This window comes from Homarus americanus, unplaced genomic scaffold (genome assembly GCF_018991925.1).
Source record: "Homarus americanus isolate GMGI-L3 unplaced genomic scaffold, GMGI_Hamer_2.0 scaffold24694, whole genome shotgun sequence".
NCBI classification, from domain to species: Eukaryota; Metazoa; Arthropoda; class Malacostraca; order Decapoda; family Nephropidae; genus Homarus; species Homarus americanus.
Window position 1 is genome coordinate 7,690,598 of NW_024732780.1, and position 18,031 is coordinate 7,708,628.

Consider the following 18,031-nt stretch of genomic DNA (forward strand, 5'->3'; position numbering starts at 1 on the left):
ACTTCTTTTAACTGTGCTTTATCAAATCATCGCGTTTATACGGTATAAAGTTAAATATTGATCAAATAGACGTTTCAGACGTTGAGATACGAATTGTCCATTTTACAGATATAATTTTACACGTAATTTGAATGTAAATATTATTGTGTTTACCGTTAGACATCAAGAAATATAAATAAAAACAAAATTCTGTGAGCTGGTGTACGATAACGTGGCCGCCGCTTATTTTCAGTGTGCGTTTGCAAATGGCGCGGACGGGAGTGGGTTCAAGTCTAACCAATATTTTGTTTACTACGACACGCTAACGGCACTGATCATTAGCCAATGTGCTTGAAAATCATTGGTAAGCCTTTTGCTGATATTTTAACATCAATAAATATAGTGAAAACCTCTTCGGATAGATGTTTCTCACTGTTTATATGAGTGAGTGTGGAGACGTTTGTTGACCTCGCCTCAGCCAAGACTACCATGTGCTACCCTGCCGTAAATTACTCCTCATCCCAACGTTTAATCGCTGGTGTGTTACATCATAGGTGAGTAGTGTGTGTGTGTGGGGGGGGGCAGCTGGTAGTGAGGCTGACTGGCTGAATCTGATTTATGTGCATTATATGGGCATGTGTGTTGACCTCACTACTACCCTCGTGTTGACCACATGACCTCGTTAACCTCTACCATCATGTTGACCTCCACCATGACCTCGAAACCTCTACCCTCGACCTCCACCATGACATCATTAACCTCAACCCTCGTGTTGACCTCCACCATGACCTCAAAACCTCTACCCTCGACCTCCACCATGACATCATTAACCTCTACCCTCGTGTTGACCTCCACCATGACCTCATTAACCTCTACCCTCGTGTTGACCTCCACCATGACCTCATTAACCTCAACCCTCACGTTGACCTCCACCATGACTTCATTAACCCCACCCTCACGTTGACCTCCACCATGACCTCATTAACCTCTACCCTCGTATTGACCTCCACCATGACCTCATTAACCTCTACCCTCGTGTTGACCTCCACCATGACCTCATTAACCTCTACCCTCATATTGACCTCATTAACCTCTACCCTCACGTTGACCTCCATGACTTCATTAACCTCTACCCTCGTATTGACCTCCACCATGACCTCATTAACCTCTACCCTCGTGTTGACCTCCACCATGACCTCATTAACCTCTACCCTCGTATTGACCTCCACCATGACCTCATTAACCTCTACCCTCATATTGACCTCCAGGGCTTCCTTACAGGGACCCCGGGCGTAAGTGGTTATGTTTTTTTCCTGGGAATTTGGTTCAAATCCCGGGATTCTTATTGTTATTCCTTGTCTTTGGTTTGCTCTGTGGGGGGGGGTAGAGCGAGTCTGACAGAAGTGACGCGTATCGTTCCTGTACACTTCTGGCCTTCACCACGTCTTGCTTGGGTACTGGCCTTAGTCGTGTTTATTTCCCTGCAGAGAATGTAAGTTTAGTTTCTTTATTTTATCTTGATATGGAAGGTTCCTAAGTCCCGGAATCATTTTCGTCATTCTTCGCTGCACCGACTCTAGTGAATTGATATCCATTCTATAATAGGGGCACCAGAACTGAACCGCATAATCGAGGTGCGGCCTGACTAGCACAAGATATAGTTGCAATAAGACCTCTGCACTCTTATTACTTACACTTCTAGATATAAAACCCAATACTCTGTTTGCCTTATTTCGAACATTAACACACTGTTTTCTAGGCCGTAGGTCCGGGCTTACAAGTACCCCTAGGTCTCTTTCACAAGTCGACTTCTCTAGGTTGATGTTGTTAAGGCTGTATACATTATCCGTATTTGTTCTTCCAATATTAAGTACTCTGCACTTGCTGGTGTTGAATTTCATTTGCCATTTTTCAGACCACCCCTGCAGTTTATTTAGATCCTCCTGTAATGCATTTGCATCCTGCCCTGAATTAATCTGCCGCCCTATTTTGGTGTCATCCGCAAACTTGCTTATGTCACTGCTGATCCCAGTATCTACATCGTTTATGTAGATTATGAACAAGAGTGGGCCCAGTACTGCCCCATGGGAACCCCACTGGTTACATAGACTCACTCAGATTTAACACCATATACGCTGACCCGCTGTGTTCTATCGGTGAGCCATGATTATATCCAAGCAGCTGTCATAGTTAGATGGAAGGGGAAGGAGTGCCCAACCACTGTTGAGGCTCACCCAGTCCCCCCTCCACTGTATGCAGAACCATATCACCCCGGGCCTGCCTTTTGTGTCATCTGCTCCCATTGTGGTCACACCTTCACCGCCTGCTGCTGAAGTGATCGTCCCAGATGTCGCTTCTGTTCACGTAACCATCACTCCTCCGTCTATGCCCAGAAAATCAAAGACCACCTCAATGGGGGTGGTGTGGGCTATGTTTTGACCCCAGGTGTTGTAATTGTGGTGGCTAGCACAATGCTGACTCAGGTCAATGCCCCAAACGTCCGCCTGTCCCAGGGAAAGGCCTCCCTAAGGCCGCGTCAACCTCAACCCCCCCACCCCCCCCACCCCAGTCTACCGGGCCGCCTCCCTCTGCGTCCCCTCTGTCTCAAGCAACTCCTTCAGCAACACTTGCCCCTGCCTGGCCTCACCTGGCTGCAACACAGCAGTCCCGGCCGTCTCCTAACTCAACTACTACTGGGCCTCCTCCCCGTCTCTACTCTGACGCTGTCAGGCCTTGTGCTCCCACCTGTGCCCCTCCATTACCCCCCCCTCTGGTGACACGACACAGATCATATCCCTCTTGCACGAATTTACCAACTGTGTGGAAAAACTCTGTACCGCCATCTCCGACCTACACCGGCTACTCCTGCCTTCAGCTGCTATCCAGTTTCTTCCCTCTTCTGGTTTGACACAAGCTGGTAGTCCCCCTGTGTGCCCCTCATGCTCACTGCCTACTCCATTGCCGCCTGGCATTACTGTTGGCATGGCACCTACCGAGCCTGCCCCGGTGTGCCCTGCTGCCCCCGTGCCACGTCCCTCCCCATCACCACGACACGTGGTGCCTCATTCTGTCCACCCATCGCAAGCCGCGCCTGCTCATGTCTCTGAGCTGTCTCCACCAGGGCTCCCTATTGGACCCGAGGACACCTCCCCCGGCTCCCCGTCCCTCACTGGCATGCCGGCACCTGAGGCCCATCCACTCCATTTCTCCACATCAATGGAGCACCACGAGGACATGCACTTGAACTATGTATCTATGCCAAGTAGGACGTCCCCTACCAACCTCTCAACGTTCCCCTTGAAGACGACACCACCGACGTACACGCCATCACAATCACACTAAAAGGTATGTCCCTCAATATTGTCAACGCCTTTGTGCCTCCCTCCACCACTACTGTACCTGTCCTACACCTCCATCCCCACCCTCCTCCTGGCGGACCTCACCCCAGTCTCTGCTCCCAGGGGCCCTACCCAAACTCCCGGGGTAACTCCTGACTTTCTTACCTACAAACCACTGATGACCCTGTTACCAACGCCTCTTCCCTCCCTCCCTCCTAGAGACAGGCCTGGCACTTGACATTATTAGGGACCTGCCACACTTTGCCATAAACAGATAAATTGTACCGGGAATTTTCCCCCCACACACTCATCATGCTGTCACTTTATGTAACTTGCTGACAAAACCCATGACCCTTCAGGCTTTTACGCCCTTAATGCACGAGTCATGAAGGCAAGCATGGACTACGCATGCTTCCCAGATGGGCGCTGTAAACGCCTTTGCGCTTCACCTTGCACAGATGACAAGAGGGTGCCCAATAAACTAGCTCCCTCGGGGGCAAATATAAAATAAACATAAACAACGTGGTAGATAACGTGTGGTAGTTTATGTGGTAGATAATATGTGGTAGTTTATGTGGTAGATAATATGTGGTAGTTTATGTGGTAGATAATATGTGGTAGTTTATGTGGTAGATAATATGAGGTAGATAACATGTGGTAGATGATAACATGTGGTAGATAATATGTGGTAGTTTATGTGGTAGATAATATGTGGTAGTTTATGTGGTAGATAATATGTGGTAGTTTATGAGGTGGATAACATGTGGTAGTTTATGAGGTAGATAACATGTGGTAGATGATAACATGTGGTAGTTTATGTGGTAGATAATATGTGGTAGTTTATGAGGTAGATAATATGTGGTAGTTTATGAGGTGGATAACATGTGGTAGTTTATGAGGTAGATAACATGTGGTAGATGATAACATGTGGTAGTTTATGTGGTAGATAATATGTGGTAGTTTATGAGGTAGATAACATGTGGTAGTTTATGAGGTAGATAACATGTGGTAGTTTATGAGGTAGATAACATGTGGTAGTTTATGTGGTAGATGATAACATGTGGTAGTTTATTATTAGTGAGATAACAGATAAACACGTGATATTTATTACAATGTAACGTGACAATACATTGATTTAGGAAATATATGTATTGTTACTGTAGCACTGATGTAAGGTACAGTCCCCTTCATTAGTGCGTTTACAGGGGCTCGTCAGGTTTTGTGCAGTGTGGCCGGGATGTGTTTGTTTACATTCGACAAAAGGAAACTCACAATAATAAACACACTATGGAATCAAATTAAAACAATATTAAAACAATTATCGAAATGATTTATGGAATGTTTATATAATGAACCCCTGTAAAGGCACAAGTGAAGGGGACTGTATCTGATGTGACTGATGACATGATTTTGCCTGAGACAATATGACACAACAGACGAAGCATTTTGACAACCCTACCGAGACAACAGGAGTCACAGTGTTCATTGTGAGTCATCGGACCACTTTATAAAGACTTTTGGAGCGAATGTTATTATTTGGAGTGAAGACAGGAAGTGCTTCACACACACTAAGTTATTATTATTAATGTGACATAATTTGGACAGCTTGGAGGAGTAACTTAACTAGAGTTACCTTAGAGATACATTACAGGTACATTAAGATGCCTTAGAGTCTTAGATATACATTACACCAGTGCTCCAGGCTGGGGTGTGTCCATTTCGTCACCAACCCGTTTCGTCACCACATTTTTTACCCATTTCGCCACCACTTTTTTTTACCCGTTTCGTCATCGCGTTCATTTCTCATCACTATTTCAAAGTTTTGGACCTTCATTATGTATTCACTGGAGCAGTGAAGACGTAATGGCTGGTTTGTTATCTTTGTGGACATCCACTGGATCATGCAAGCATCTCACTAAGACAATTTATTAAAGAAGGCTGCATGTATGGACAGTAACTGATACAATGGTTTTGGTTGGGTTCATACAAAGGAGTGTTAGCTACAGGACTAGCGAGGTCATCCTAAAAGTAGTGTATATCTTGCGCCTCACTTGGATTACACAGTTCAGTTCTGGTCACCGTATTACAGAATGGATATAGAATCCCTCTTGTTGGCCTCAAGTTGATGATGAAGGAGAGGCTGTACTGTACTGTATATAATGAACGGTATTGTATATGTGGTGATAAATTGCGTAATTGTGTTTTAATATATTTTCTTTTATCTTTCCAGATACTGAGTCTGCCAAAGTGGGAGTGAAGTGTTAGGTGTTGTGAAGTATATTGTCTGCTATAGGCTAAGTGGTGATCTCAGTGGATGAAAATATCCTATCTGCCTTTTATACGTAAAGTTATCCAAAGTTGTGTTGATGAAGTTCATTGGAGAAAATACTTGGTGTAATGACGGTGAGTGTAGAGTTAGTGACAAATGTGTACCCGAGGCTGAGACTGTTGGTCTGGGTCACTACAGAGGTGAATGTGGCGTGAAGCAGGAACAGGAGATGGGCGAGATAATCAAATCGGAGGAGACGACCAACATGGAGACCAAACTTGGCGTTGATTTCCCGCCCGAAGCGTCGTCAAAAGCGCTCACCTGTGTGTTGAAGAACGGCCAGGTGTCAGCCCTCACCTGTGCCCCCGTGGTGACCCAGCAGGCGCCGTCCGGGAACAAGGGGCACCCCAGGCACGTCACCCACTACAAGACGGCTCATGTTGGCCTCCCAGTCATCAAACTACACAGACTGGACGCCAGAAACTTTAGACGAGTCAAAGACATTACTCAAGTGGGGATCAACAAAGACTGTGCTCGAGCGCTGCGTAAAGAGTTACAACGGTTTAGGAGGAATGAGAGGAAGAGGAGGTTACGGAAACTTGGCCTGGCCGGCCCTAAGTGTAGTAAACCGAGCTTTAAGAGGAAGCATTTATTGTCTGAAGATTTTGTGAAAAGTGAAAGTGCTGAAAATGAGTGGCCAGGGACCCACCAGGCCATGTTGGAGGCGGCCAACAAGGCCACCAGACCGGCCACCAACGGCTCCATCACTGGTAAGTTGATGCTCTTTTGTTGTGTACTTGTAGACGTAGATGGTTCTTACAGCTGGTCTTGTGTCCGGCTGTATATGTATTTAAAGTGTGACCACACCCGTACCTGCTCAGGTGTTAAGTAAGCTAATTGGTCACATGGTCATCAACACTTGTTCTTCCAATCAACTAATTATTTGGCTAAGTTATTGTACACTGTTTTATTGGTGAAACTAAATGGTGACGTTCTTGCTAGTGGCGAGACATTGAGATGACTGGTGATAACCCCCTTGAATCACATAAGAAAATAAGGAGTCTGCAATAGGCCGGTTGGCCTGTGCATGGCAGCCCCTGTCGAGAGTTACTACCACTCTCTATCATCCATGAATCTATCCAGCCTCCTTTTAAAACTTTCCAGCGTTCCAGCACTTACTACAAAGTTGCTAAGCTTGTTCCACTCGTCCACCGCCCTATTTGTGAACTAGTTCCTTCCTATCTCCCTCCTAAACCTAAACTTATCCAACGTAAATCCGTTGCTTCGAGTCCTATCCTGCTCGGATATTATAAGAACTTTATCTATATCGCCTTTATTGATTCCTTTCACCCACTTAAATTCTTCTATCATATCTCCCTCCCCCTGCGTCACCCTCCTCCCCGTGCGTCACCCTCCTCCCATTGCGTCACCCTCCTCCCCCTGCGTCACCCTCCTCCCCCTGCGTCACCCTCCTCCCCCTGCGTCACCCTCCTCCCGTCGTCACCGTCGTCACCCTCCTCCCATTGCGTCACCCTCCTCCCCCTGCGTCACCCTCCTCCCCCTGCGTCACCCTCCTCCCCCTGCGTCACCCTCCTCCCGTCTGATACTAAGTAAATGTTACATTACTCTGTAGTGTTTTGGAGTCCTCCATCCTTGTAGAGCCTGACAGACTACAGTACACTACAGTATTAGTGACAAACGAGACAGCGCAGGTATATGTGGGGTAGTAGGCAGCTACCAAACAGGGAGGTACTACCGCCTGGGAACATACTGAAGCATAATGTTGTTGTCTAATGGTAGACCCTGTGTGACCAAGTCCCAGGTTGTTGATCTGACTGATTTTCTGCCTCATTTACACACATTTGGAGGGTCTCAATTGTTTCTCTTAACAACACAACATACTGGTACATATATTGTTTTTAATTTTTTAAATTTATTATTATTACTATTACTGTGTTATTATTATTATTAATTTTTTATTTTAAAATTTGTATTTTTTATTATATGGATACTTCCCTACATCCTTGTGTAAGGTGAAGCACAGAAGCGTTTACAGCGCCCAACAGGGAAGCATGCTAAGTTCATGCTTGCCTTTATGTCTCATGAGTTAGGGGCGTAGAAGCCTGAAGAGTCAGAGGTTTTTGTCATTAATATTACATTTTCACCCCCAGGCCCCGATTTGGGTCAGTGACCTGTGCCCGGGTGGGCTAATCCCCATAAAAAATACTAGGAATGGTCCTCAGTAAGACTTGGTAGTGAGGACTGGGGATGAGATGTTAAGGGCTGGGGGCATATGGTGAGGGCTGGGAAGGCGTAGAAAGAGGTTACAGAACAGACACACAAGAGCTAACTTATTACAGTCTCAGCAGTGTCTGTATCCACGGTGCCATCTTGTTGTACCATATGTGTTGAGAGAGAGGGAGCGTTACTGAGGGTGTCACCAGCTTGATGATCGGGTTGTGGGACAGGTCAGTGATAGTTTAAGACTCGCCCTCTGTGTGTGTGTGTGTTTAACATGGGTTGGTTGAGAGAGTGAGAGAGAGGGGAGGGGGTTGGTGTGTCTCAGTGTTCTTCGTGGGCTGTTTCTCTGGCGGGGCGATGAACTGTGTGTCTCAGGCGGTCGTTCTCGTGTTGGGTGGGGGGAGGAACTTGACACCCATGTTATCAGCTGTGTTTGTCCAGTGAGGAGAGTGTGTGTGTGTGTTGGGTGAGGGGAGGATTTTGATAAGAAAAATAGGCTAGCCGAACCAAACAGAACTAAACCTAACTTAACCAAACAGAACAACGGGGGTCAAGTTTTCCCCCCTCCCCACCTACCCTATCACTTTGTCAATGATTAAAATTTCTATTTTTATTATTATTTTTTTTAAATCTACTCTATTATGATATTCTACTCAATGGGTTAAGATATCGTACTCAAAAGGGTAAGATATAGTACTCAAGAAGTTAAGATATTGTACTCAAGAAGTTAAGATATTGTACTCAAGAAGTTAAGATATTGTACTCAAGAAGTTAAGATATAGTACTCAAGAAGTTAAGATATTGTACTCTATGGGTGAATATATTGTACTCAAGAAGTTAAGATATTGTACTCAGGGGTTATTAACCAATTAATGAAATCTCGTCGCAGACATAAATCGAATATTAACACACACACTACTTCTTTGCTGTCACTGGGAATAAAGTGTGACAATCATCCAGTTATGATACAATGATATGAGGTATTAAGAATGTCACCTTCTGTAGGTTGGTGAGTTCTGAGGTGACTAAAGAGGCCGATACGGGACCGGCAGAGTCGTCCACAGATGCACATGTGGGGGGGGCTACATCCAGTGTGGTGCTCCTCCAAGCGTTATGGTGTGGAGTAATCGTCTCCCAGGTGAGGGGGTCGATTTGGCACTTTTTCAGGTTTGTCTTAAGACTATCCTGATACCTTTTCAGTTGCCCACCAGCCTTACGTTTACTATTCGTTAGGTGACTGTAAAGTAGCTGCTTTGGCAGTCTACTGTCGTCCATGTGGGTAACATGGCCAGTCCAGCGTAGTTGTTCCTGGGTAATGGTAGCCTTGGTGCTCCTACAGTTGGTGTCAGCGAGAATACTGGCATTTGTTCTCTTGTCTTCCCAGCGAACTCGGAGGATGGAAAGAAGACTATGTTGGTGAAAGATTTCAAGTGCCTTGAGGTGCCTCCTGTATGTGACCTGTGTCTCGCTGCCATATAGCAGGGTGGGGAGGACCACTGCTCGATATACGTGCAACTTTGTAGATAATTTCAGCTCCCTACAGCTGAAGACACGGGCACGGAGTCTGCCAAAGGCTTGAGATGCACATCTGATTCGATGCTGAATCTCTTCATCGATATCCGAGGTGGTGGACAGGTGGGAGCCGAGATACCGAAAGTGGATAACATTAGAGAGGGTAGTACATTCACCTTAAGGCCGAAGTGTGCATACGAATCTGCGTAGGTGTTCAGGATCTCCTGTAGGTCGCGTACAGGTTAGGTTATGGTGTTTAATCTTCAGGTGATCCCAAAGTTTTTATCTCTCTCTCTCTCTCAAGGCCTTTCGCTTACTCTCACACTTTCTCTCATACTCTCACACTCTCTCTGTCTCTCATCCTCTCTCTCTCTCTCTCTCACACACTCTCTCTCTGTCTCTCTCACACACTCTCTCTCTCTCTCTCTCTCTCTCTCTCTCTCTCTCTCACACACTCTCTCTCTCTCTACCTCTACTTCTCACACACCTCTCTCTCTCTCACACTCTCTCACACTCTCACACACACTTCTCTCTCTCTCACACTCTCTTTCTCTCTCTTACCACACACTCTCACACACACTTCTCCTCTCTCTCTCTCTCACACTCTCACACTCTCTACACACACTCTCTCTCTCACACTCTCTCACACTCTCACACACACTCTCTCTCTCTCTCTCTCTCTCTCTCTCTCTCTCTCTCTCTCTCTCACACTTCCTTCACACACACTCTCACACACACTCTCTCTCTCTCTCTCTCTCTCATATCTCTCCATATACATAACAGTGTATGTAAGTGTGCCTCATGTGTAAGTGTGTGTCTGGCATGATGGACTTAGCCTCCCAATGCCTCCAATAAGCCTGAGGGAGGGATCATGTGTGTTGGCCTCTTGGTTTACGGGTACATCACTATGCTAGCTCTGCCTGTGACTGTGGGGGGGTGTGCTGGTGCATGACAAGGTTCCCGTCTCACCTGCAGCAGTGTGGGGGAGGGTATTAACTGTGCTACACCCTCTATCTTGGTTCCTGGGTGTGATACGTAAGGGGTGGTGAGTACTGGAGTGGACCTGCCCTGGCTGGTGGTGTTTTCTCCTTACTGTGTTGTCCCCTCACTGCGCCCTTCCCTCACCACTCTGCCTTCACTGCGCCCTCCCCTCACCACTCTGCCTTCACTGCGCCATCCCCTTACTGCGCAATCATTTCAAACTCTCTTCGAAATCACCTGGAGAAGCACAAGTTGATCAATGATTCCCAACATGGCTTCACAAGCGGGCGTTCATGTCTAACTAATTTTTAACCTTCTTTTCAGCTGTTTTCGAATCAGTGGATGCGGGGCACAACTATGAAGTGGTATATCTCGACTTTAGCAAAGCCTTCGACAGAGTCCCCCATGAAAGACTAAAAAGAAAAGTGGAGTCTCATGGTATTAAAGGAGATATTCTAAAATGGATTAGGGCGTGGTGCAGGACAGGAAACAGCGAGTGAGCATTAACATTAGCGGCACTAAATCCGATTGGGGCAACGTCACTTGTGGAATACCCCAAGGCTCAGTACTTGGACCTTATTATTTATTATATACGTAAAAGACATAGATATCGGTGTAGACAGCAACATAAGTAAATTTGCTGATGACACTAAAATACGGCGTGTAATTAAATCATGAGGGCTCCGCGAAACTACAGGAAGATCTAAAAAAAATTTCGAGTGCTCTGAAAAATGGCAGATGAAATTCAATGTGGACAAATGTAAAGTACTTAGTCTAGGAGATGTAAACAGAATCGAAACAAGGCTAATAAAGTACTTGGGTTCATACAAAGGAGTGATAGTTACAAGACTAGCGAGGTCAATTCTGGTCACCGTATTACAGAATGGATATACTGTAGAATCCCGAGAAAGAATCCAGAGGAGAATGACAAGACTAATCCCGGACATTAGGAACCTTGAGTACAGAGACAGGTTAAAGCATCATTATTTGCGCTCCCTCGAGAGACGTAGAGTGAGGGGCGATACGATAGAGGGTGCCGTTGTAAAGGTCTACTGTAATTTTTCCAAAGGTCTAACCATCATACAGTATATTTTGTACTGTACTGTATATTATGTGCTGTACCTTACTGTTCTACTGTATATGAACTTACTGTATTACTCAGTACAAGGTGTATTAATTCCTGTTCCTATTATCCTGAGAAATACTGTTAAATTGTATAGTGAGTTTTGTCAGACCAAACCAAGCCAGTAGAAAAAACAGACATTCACTACCTGTGAGGGAAGTTCTACTGATAGGTGGCGGATATTGTTTGTTAAATGTGAGGTTGCATTATCGCCTCAGGGGCTATTACTGCTCATGATCACTGTCTATATGTGTCATCAGTTCTCTGGTATGGGAGCCTTGGCGGGAGGTGTAATGACCACAGCTTACAGCCCAGAGAAGAACAACACGTATAACAGTAAGTGTACACCCACCCTTCATACTTAGAGATTAAGACCTGACCCAGCAGAGGTCGCCAGGGTAATAATTATGAAGTATTGCCGACATCACGTATACCAGAGTGTTCTTCCCGGCCGGAGAGGGGGAAGATGTTCTTAGGTTCCAGTTATCATATGCTAGGTGTGTAGAGGTGAGTCTTGTTGCTGAACACCCCAAGTAATGCCGTGCCCCGCTGGTCCAGTACTATAGGGACCGCTGTGGCCGTGTTGTGACTGATGGCTGTCTTCACTCGTCGCCCAAGTCACGCTGTTGAGAGATAACTGCTGAATCACCACAGCTGCACGGATGACTGTTGTTGCTGTAGATGGCTGACTGTCACCTAACCTAACCGTAGTGGGTGGGGTGAGGGGGTATTGAGAACGTGTGGGGTGTGTTGAGACCATGGTGGTGGTGGGGTGGGGAGAACGTGGGGGTTAGGTTGGGGGGGGTGACTCAAGTGCCTCAACACCTCCCCAACAGTGACCCATTAGTCTTGGCTACCTGTTGTGTGACGTTATCCATTGTTGTGATTGGTTGGTGTCCTGATGGGTTAAGTTTCGGAGATCACCTGAAGATTAGCCCCCCTCCCTTTCCCCTGGGTGATGTATGTATGTACAGTGTGTGTGTGTGTGGTTAGGTTAGGCATATGGAGAGAGAATTCAGAACGTTGATCAAGGCAGCTTCACTCCTCTGGTGTTCACAACCTCTGGTGGGATGGGACCAAGTGCAAGATGCTTCTACGCCAGACTCGCGGAGGTGATCTCCGAACAGAAGCAGCAGCCCAGAAGCTATGTTACAGCCTGGATGAGATGTCGACTGTCCTTCACTCTGCTTAGGTCTGCATTACTTTGCCTCAGGGGAACGAGAGCATCGGCCCCAAAGCCGACAACAGTCACTGAAGGCGGCATAGATCTACGGCTCAACTAACTCAACACAGCTAGGGTAGCTACTTATGTATTGGGATAGTTAATATGAAGGTAATAAAATGGCGGCGAAGGTGTGGCTATTGGGGGAGGCTGGAGGCCACGTTTTTTAAAAGTAAAAAAAAAAGAAAAGAGTAGTGATGGTAGTGCCTTGGGGTTGAAGGCGTGCCGGTCCGCTTCTCCCCCTGACCCCGACTCTTCTGCTACACCACACGCTTCCTTCCGTTAGTCGCCCCCCACATGCTACACCCACCTACTGTACGTATATGCTTACATGGTGCACTGACTGAGCTTCAGACACCCGTTAACTCGTATCCGCCTCGCTCAGACGGTCACTCGCCACACACTCCTTCGACAAGCACTCTCAATATTGCATGTCAGTGAAGTGTCATTGCTCTTCTCACCGAGGTACAACGAGCAGCTGACTGTCACTATACTGTACTGGGTTTGTCTCCTACAGCAGCTGGAGTCGGTCTGCTGGAGGACTGCTTCTTGGTGACAGTGTTTATATGGTCTACCAGGGTCACGGGGCACAGTCTGTGGTCCCTTATGGTGGCGATATGTGGTCCATTATGGTGGCGGTATGTGGTCCATTATGGTGGCGGTATGTGGTCCATTATGGCGGAGTGGGCCCATACACTGTACTCGCTCGTTACTGATGCTGTATTTATATGAGCTGTGACTCTGGCTTGGGCAACTTTGGTTTGATAGAAAGTCATTATATTGCTCTAAGGTGCTGTTGGCCCCAGTGGAAGGCCTGCCAGCCCCATGTGTGTGTGGAACATCCTACGACATCAACCACGCCATTGTGTAAAAGAAGGAAGGTCTCGTTTGCACGAGGCACGACGAATTACGGGACCTCACAGCGAACATGTTGAAGGAGATATGCCGCGACGTCACTGGAACCGACCCCCTCTCTCTCACTGCACGGGAGCCTTTCATCCACAGGACTCCCAACAAAGCCCGGGTGGAGGTCAGTGCTCGAGAATCCTGGACGCAGGGAGAACGAGCCTTTTTTTATGTCAGTATATGCAATCCCTCGTCCGCATGTCGCTGTAATCTGTCTCCAGGCTGCACACAGGAGGAAAAAGAACGAAAAGAACAGCGTGTGCAGAGAGGAACAAGAATGTGGACCAAGGCAGCTTGACACCATCTGGCGGGATGGCCAAGTGCAACATGTTTCTACGTCTGATTGACTGAGGTGTTTATGAACAGAAGCAGCAGCCCAGAAGCCGCCACGTTACAGCCTGGTTGAGATGTCGACTGTCCTTCTCTCTGCTTAGGTCTGCTTTGCTTTGTTTCAGGGGAAACAGATCATCGGCCCCAAAGCCGACAACAGTCACTGAATACCGCATAGATCTATGGTTCATCAGACTCAGCTCGGGTAGTGACTGCTGTATTACGATAGTTAGTTAACATGTGTAGGGAAGGTATGGCTATAGGGGTAGGGTGGATGCCATTGAAAAAGGTAGTTGTATTTTTTTTAGTTGATATTTTTGTAGTATTAGTTGTAGTATTTCTGGACGATGTGTTTGTTGGTTAGGTTAATTCATGAAGTGAACCAATTAGCGCTACTCTTCAGCTTCAGTAACGAACAGTGTTAATTGATATTGAAACAGTTTATTTTGCCACAAGAACACAGATACAGAGTGGATAATGATAACAATATTAACATGGCTGACAGTGGATAATGATAACAATATTAACATGGCTGACAGAGTGGATAATGATAACAATATTAACATGGCTGACAGTGGATAATGATAACAATATTAACATGGCTGACAGTGGATAATGATAACAATATTAACATGGCTGACAGTGGATAATGATAACAATATTAACATGGCTGACAGTGGATAATGATAACAATATTAACATGGCTGACAGTGGATAATGATAACAATATTAACATGGCTGACAGTGGATAATGATAACAATATTAACATGGCTGACAGTGGATAATGATAACAATATTAACATGGCTGACAGTGGATAATGATAACAATATTAACATGGCTGACAGTGGATAATGATAACAATATTAACATGGCTGACAGTGGATAATGATGACAATATTAACATGGCTGAGCCAGTTGAGAGCCTGAGGTGCACCTGATATATACTGTACATTTATCTCAAGGAAGTATTATGTAACATTTAGTATAGCACAAATAGCCTGGTGGTAATAACAACACGTTACCACGGTTATCATTTCGACATTTATTTTTTCTGTCCCGTGAGAAGGTGCGTCAGGGTGGTCAATCTTCAGGTGAAACAAGCTGGGGTGGTGATTCTTCAGGTGATCGTAAAATGCCCTGTAAATGTCACGAGGGAAAGTGTAAATACAATGAAGATAAAATGAGTATTGTGCCGTATTGTGGTAGGAAGACACAGTGGTAGAGGAGTGGTCAGTGGTGGCCACATGGAGTAAGGTTTGGTAGTGGTCACTGTCTGGAGGGGGGGTCATGAGCACGGGACCAATACCACCACCACTGTTACCACTATCACCAATACCACCAGTTAGGTGTTGTCGACAGGTGTAGTGTGTTGGTCTTTATGAGGGGTGGTGAGAATGATGCCTATGGACCACATGGAGATTAGACACCCTAACCTATATTACCCTAACGTAACCTCACATATTTGGGGGATGGGGTTAGGTTAGGTTATTTGGGTGGGAGAGGACGAGGGACCGAGGAAGGCTGGTGTATGGACCTCTTAGTGTGGTGTGAGCTGATCCCTGGCACACCTTATCACCTACGTTAATGGACCTCTTACCGCCCACCACCTCGATTTCTTTGTGGGGGGGGGGAGTGGGTTGTGTGGGGTGTATGCTGTGGGTTGTGGGGCTTGGGATGTGAAGTGTTTGGGTCATAAGGTGTGGGTTGTGGGGGGTCCTCCCTCTCCTATCTGAAGGAGTGACCACACCTTCAACAGTGTGTGTGTGTGTATAGTCAGGTGTCCCGCCACAACGTTCTGATTGACTCACAAATCAGCGAGTGAGGACAGTGTTGTTTCTCTAATATAAACATTCACTCTGTGGCAGTCTGTCGGGCAGTGTGCTCGTGGACGACGAATCTCCGTCAGGAAGGACGTCCTCTACCAACCTCTCGACCTCCTCGTCGCTACACATAAGAACATAAGGAGTCTGCAATAGGCCGGTTGGCCTGTGCATGGCAGCTCCTGTCGAGAGTTACTACCACTCTATCATCCATGAATCTACCTAGCCTCCTTTTGAAACTTTCCAGCGTTCCAGCACTTACTACAAAGTTGCTAAGCTTGTTCCACTCGTCCACCACCCTATTTGTGAACCAGTTTCTTCCTATCTCCCTCCTAAACCTAAACTTATCCAACTTGAATCCGTTGCTCCGAGTCCTATCCTGCTCGGATATTATAAGAACTTTATCTATATCCCCTTTATTGATTCCTTTCACCCACTTAAATACTTCTATCATATCTCCCCGCACTCTTCGTCTTTCTAGGGAATGCAAGTTTAGTTTCCTTAACCTATCTTGATATGGAAGGTTCCTAAGTCCCGGAATCATTCTTGTCATTCTTCGCTGCACCGACTCTAGTGAATTTATATCCATTCTATAATAGGGGCACCAGAACTGAACCGCATAATCGAGGTGCGGCCTGACTAGCGCAAGATATAGTTGCAATAAGACCCCTGCACTCTTATTACTTACACTTCTAGATATAAAACCCAATACTCTGTTTGCCTTATTTTGAACATTAATGCACTGTTTTCTAGGCCGTAGGTCTGGGCTTACTAGTACCCCTAGGTCTCTTTCACAAGTCTACTTCTCTAGGTTGATGTTGTTAAGGCTGTATACATTATCAGTATTTGTTCTTCCAATATTAAGTACGCTGCACTTGCTGGTGTTGAATTTCATTTGCCATTTTTCAGACCACCCCTGCAGTTTATTTAGATCCACCTGTAATGCATTTGCATCCTGCCCTGAATTAATCTGCCGCCCTATTTTGGTGTCATCCGCAAACTTGCTTATGTCACTGCTGATCCCAGTATCTAGTTCGTTTATGTAAAAAAAACTTGACACTGGTACTTGACACTGGTTCTTGACACAGGTACTTGACTCAGGTACTTGACACTGGTTCTTGACACAGGTGACACTGGTTCTTGACACAGGTACTTGACACTGGTCCTTGACACTGGTTCTTGACACAGGTACTTGACAGTGGTACTTGACACTGGTACTTGACACAGGTACTTGACACTGGTACTTGACACGTCATCACACTCACACTAGTGTTTTGTCACTTAATATTGTCAATGCCTCTGAGCCTCCTCCAACCCCCACCGCGCCACACTCCCCAGCCGTCACCAACACCCCTTCCTCCTGACCAAACATCCCTCCTCCTCCTCCTCCAGACGTCCTGGCTGGTACTTGACTTATTTGTGACTTGCCACGCCTTGCCATAAACAGATGTACCCCCCCCCCTCCCCCCACCACATAACCCATGGCCCTTCAGGCACTTATGGCCTTAGTGCATGAGTTAAGGAGGCAAACATCGCTTCCCTGTTGGCCGCTGTAAGCACTGTTGCGCTTCGCCTTGCTCAGGATGTAACGGGGTGCACAATAAACTAGCTCCCTCGCTGGGCAAATCTGAAAACACCATCTAAGGCAAGGTGTAAACTGTGTGGCTATACCCCATAGCTCGTAGGTCCTCACAAACAAGGCAATTACCTCCTCCCCTCCACCCCCCTTCTCTCAGTGTAACTTGACCGTGTTAGTGTGGCTCCCCTCTACACACACACACTAACCCCACAGTGATTCTCAAACTGGGGTCCAGGGGTCCGCTGACTCCCAGGGGTCCGCTGACTCCCAGGGGTCCGCTGACTCCCAGGGGTCCGCTGACTCCCAGGGGTCCGCTAAAAGTGTTTGAGAAATAGAGCGTTTAACGTTTGTGAGAGATTTGGCGACCCCAATTGGCAGGATATTTTGGATTTGGGTTGAAATGAACAAATGCTTTGGCCTGATTTATTCTCTGATTATTGACAATATTTGTATGTGTCATGGTGTATAAGGGGTCCCTGGTTGAAAGAAGTTTGAGAACCCCTCTATAGGACGGGGGTTACTTTCAGCTTTATAAAGTATTGTGGCGGCGCTGCTTTATTACCTGTTAAGGATAGATAGTGTCCAAACCCCGCATCCTTCCCTGTTGGCCGCTGTAAACGCTGCATCTCACACAGGATACCAGGGGTGCACAATAAACTAGCTGTCCGAGGTGTAATCTGGGCCTCCACACCTGACAGGCGGAGGCTGATTAGTGACTTCAACGCTCGC

The 18,031-nt window shown here is 46.4% G+C and overlaps 1 protein-coding gene across 1 annotated transcript in view; it reads left to right on the forward strand.

Annotated features, from left to right (window-relative positions):
* Positions 1-245: 245 nt before the first annotated feature.
* LOC121869031 overlaps positions 246-18,031 on the forward strand; it is a 110,377-nt gene continuing 92,591 nt past the window's right edge. The window contains exons 1-2 of the mRNA XM_042370109.1: positions 246-533; positions 5,548-6,356. Of these exons, the coding sequence (XP_042226043.1) occupies positions 5,684-6,356 (673 nt within the window). The 5' untranslated portion in view covers positions 246-533; positions 5,548-5,683. The remainder of the gene's footprint in view (positions 534-5,547; positions 6,357-18,031) is intronic.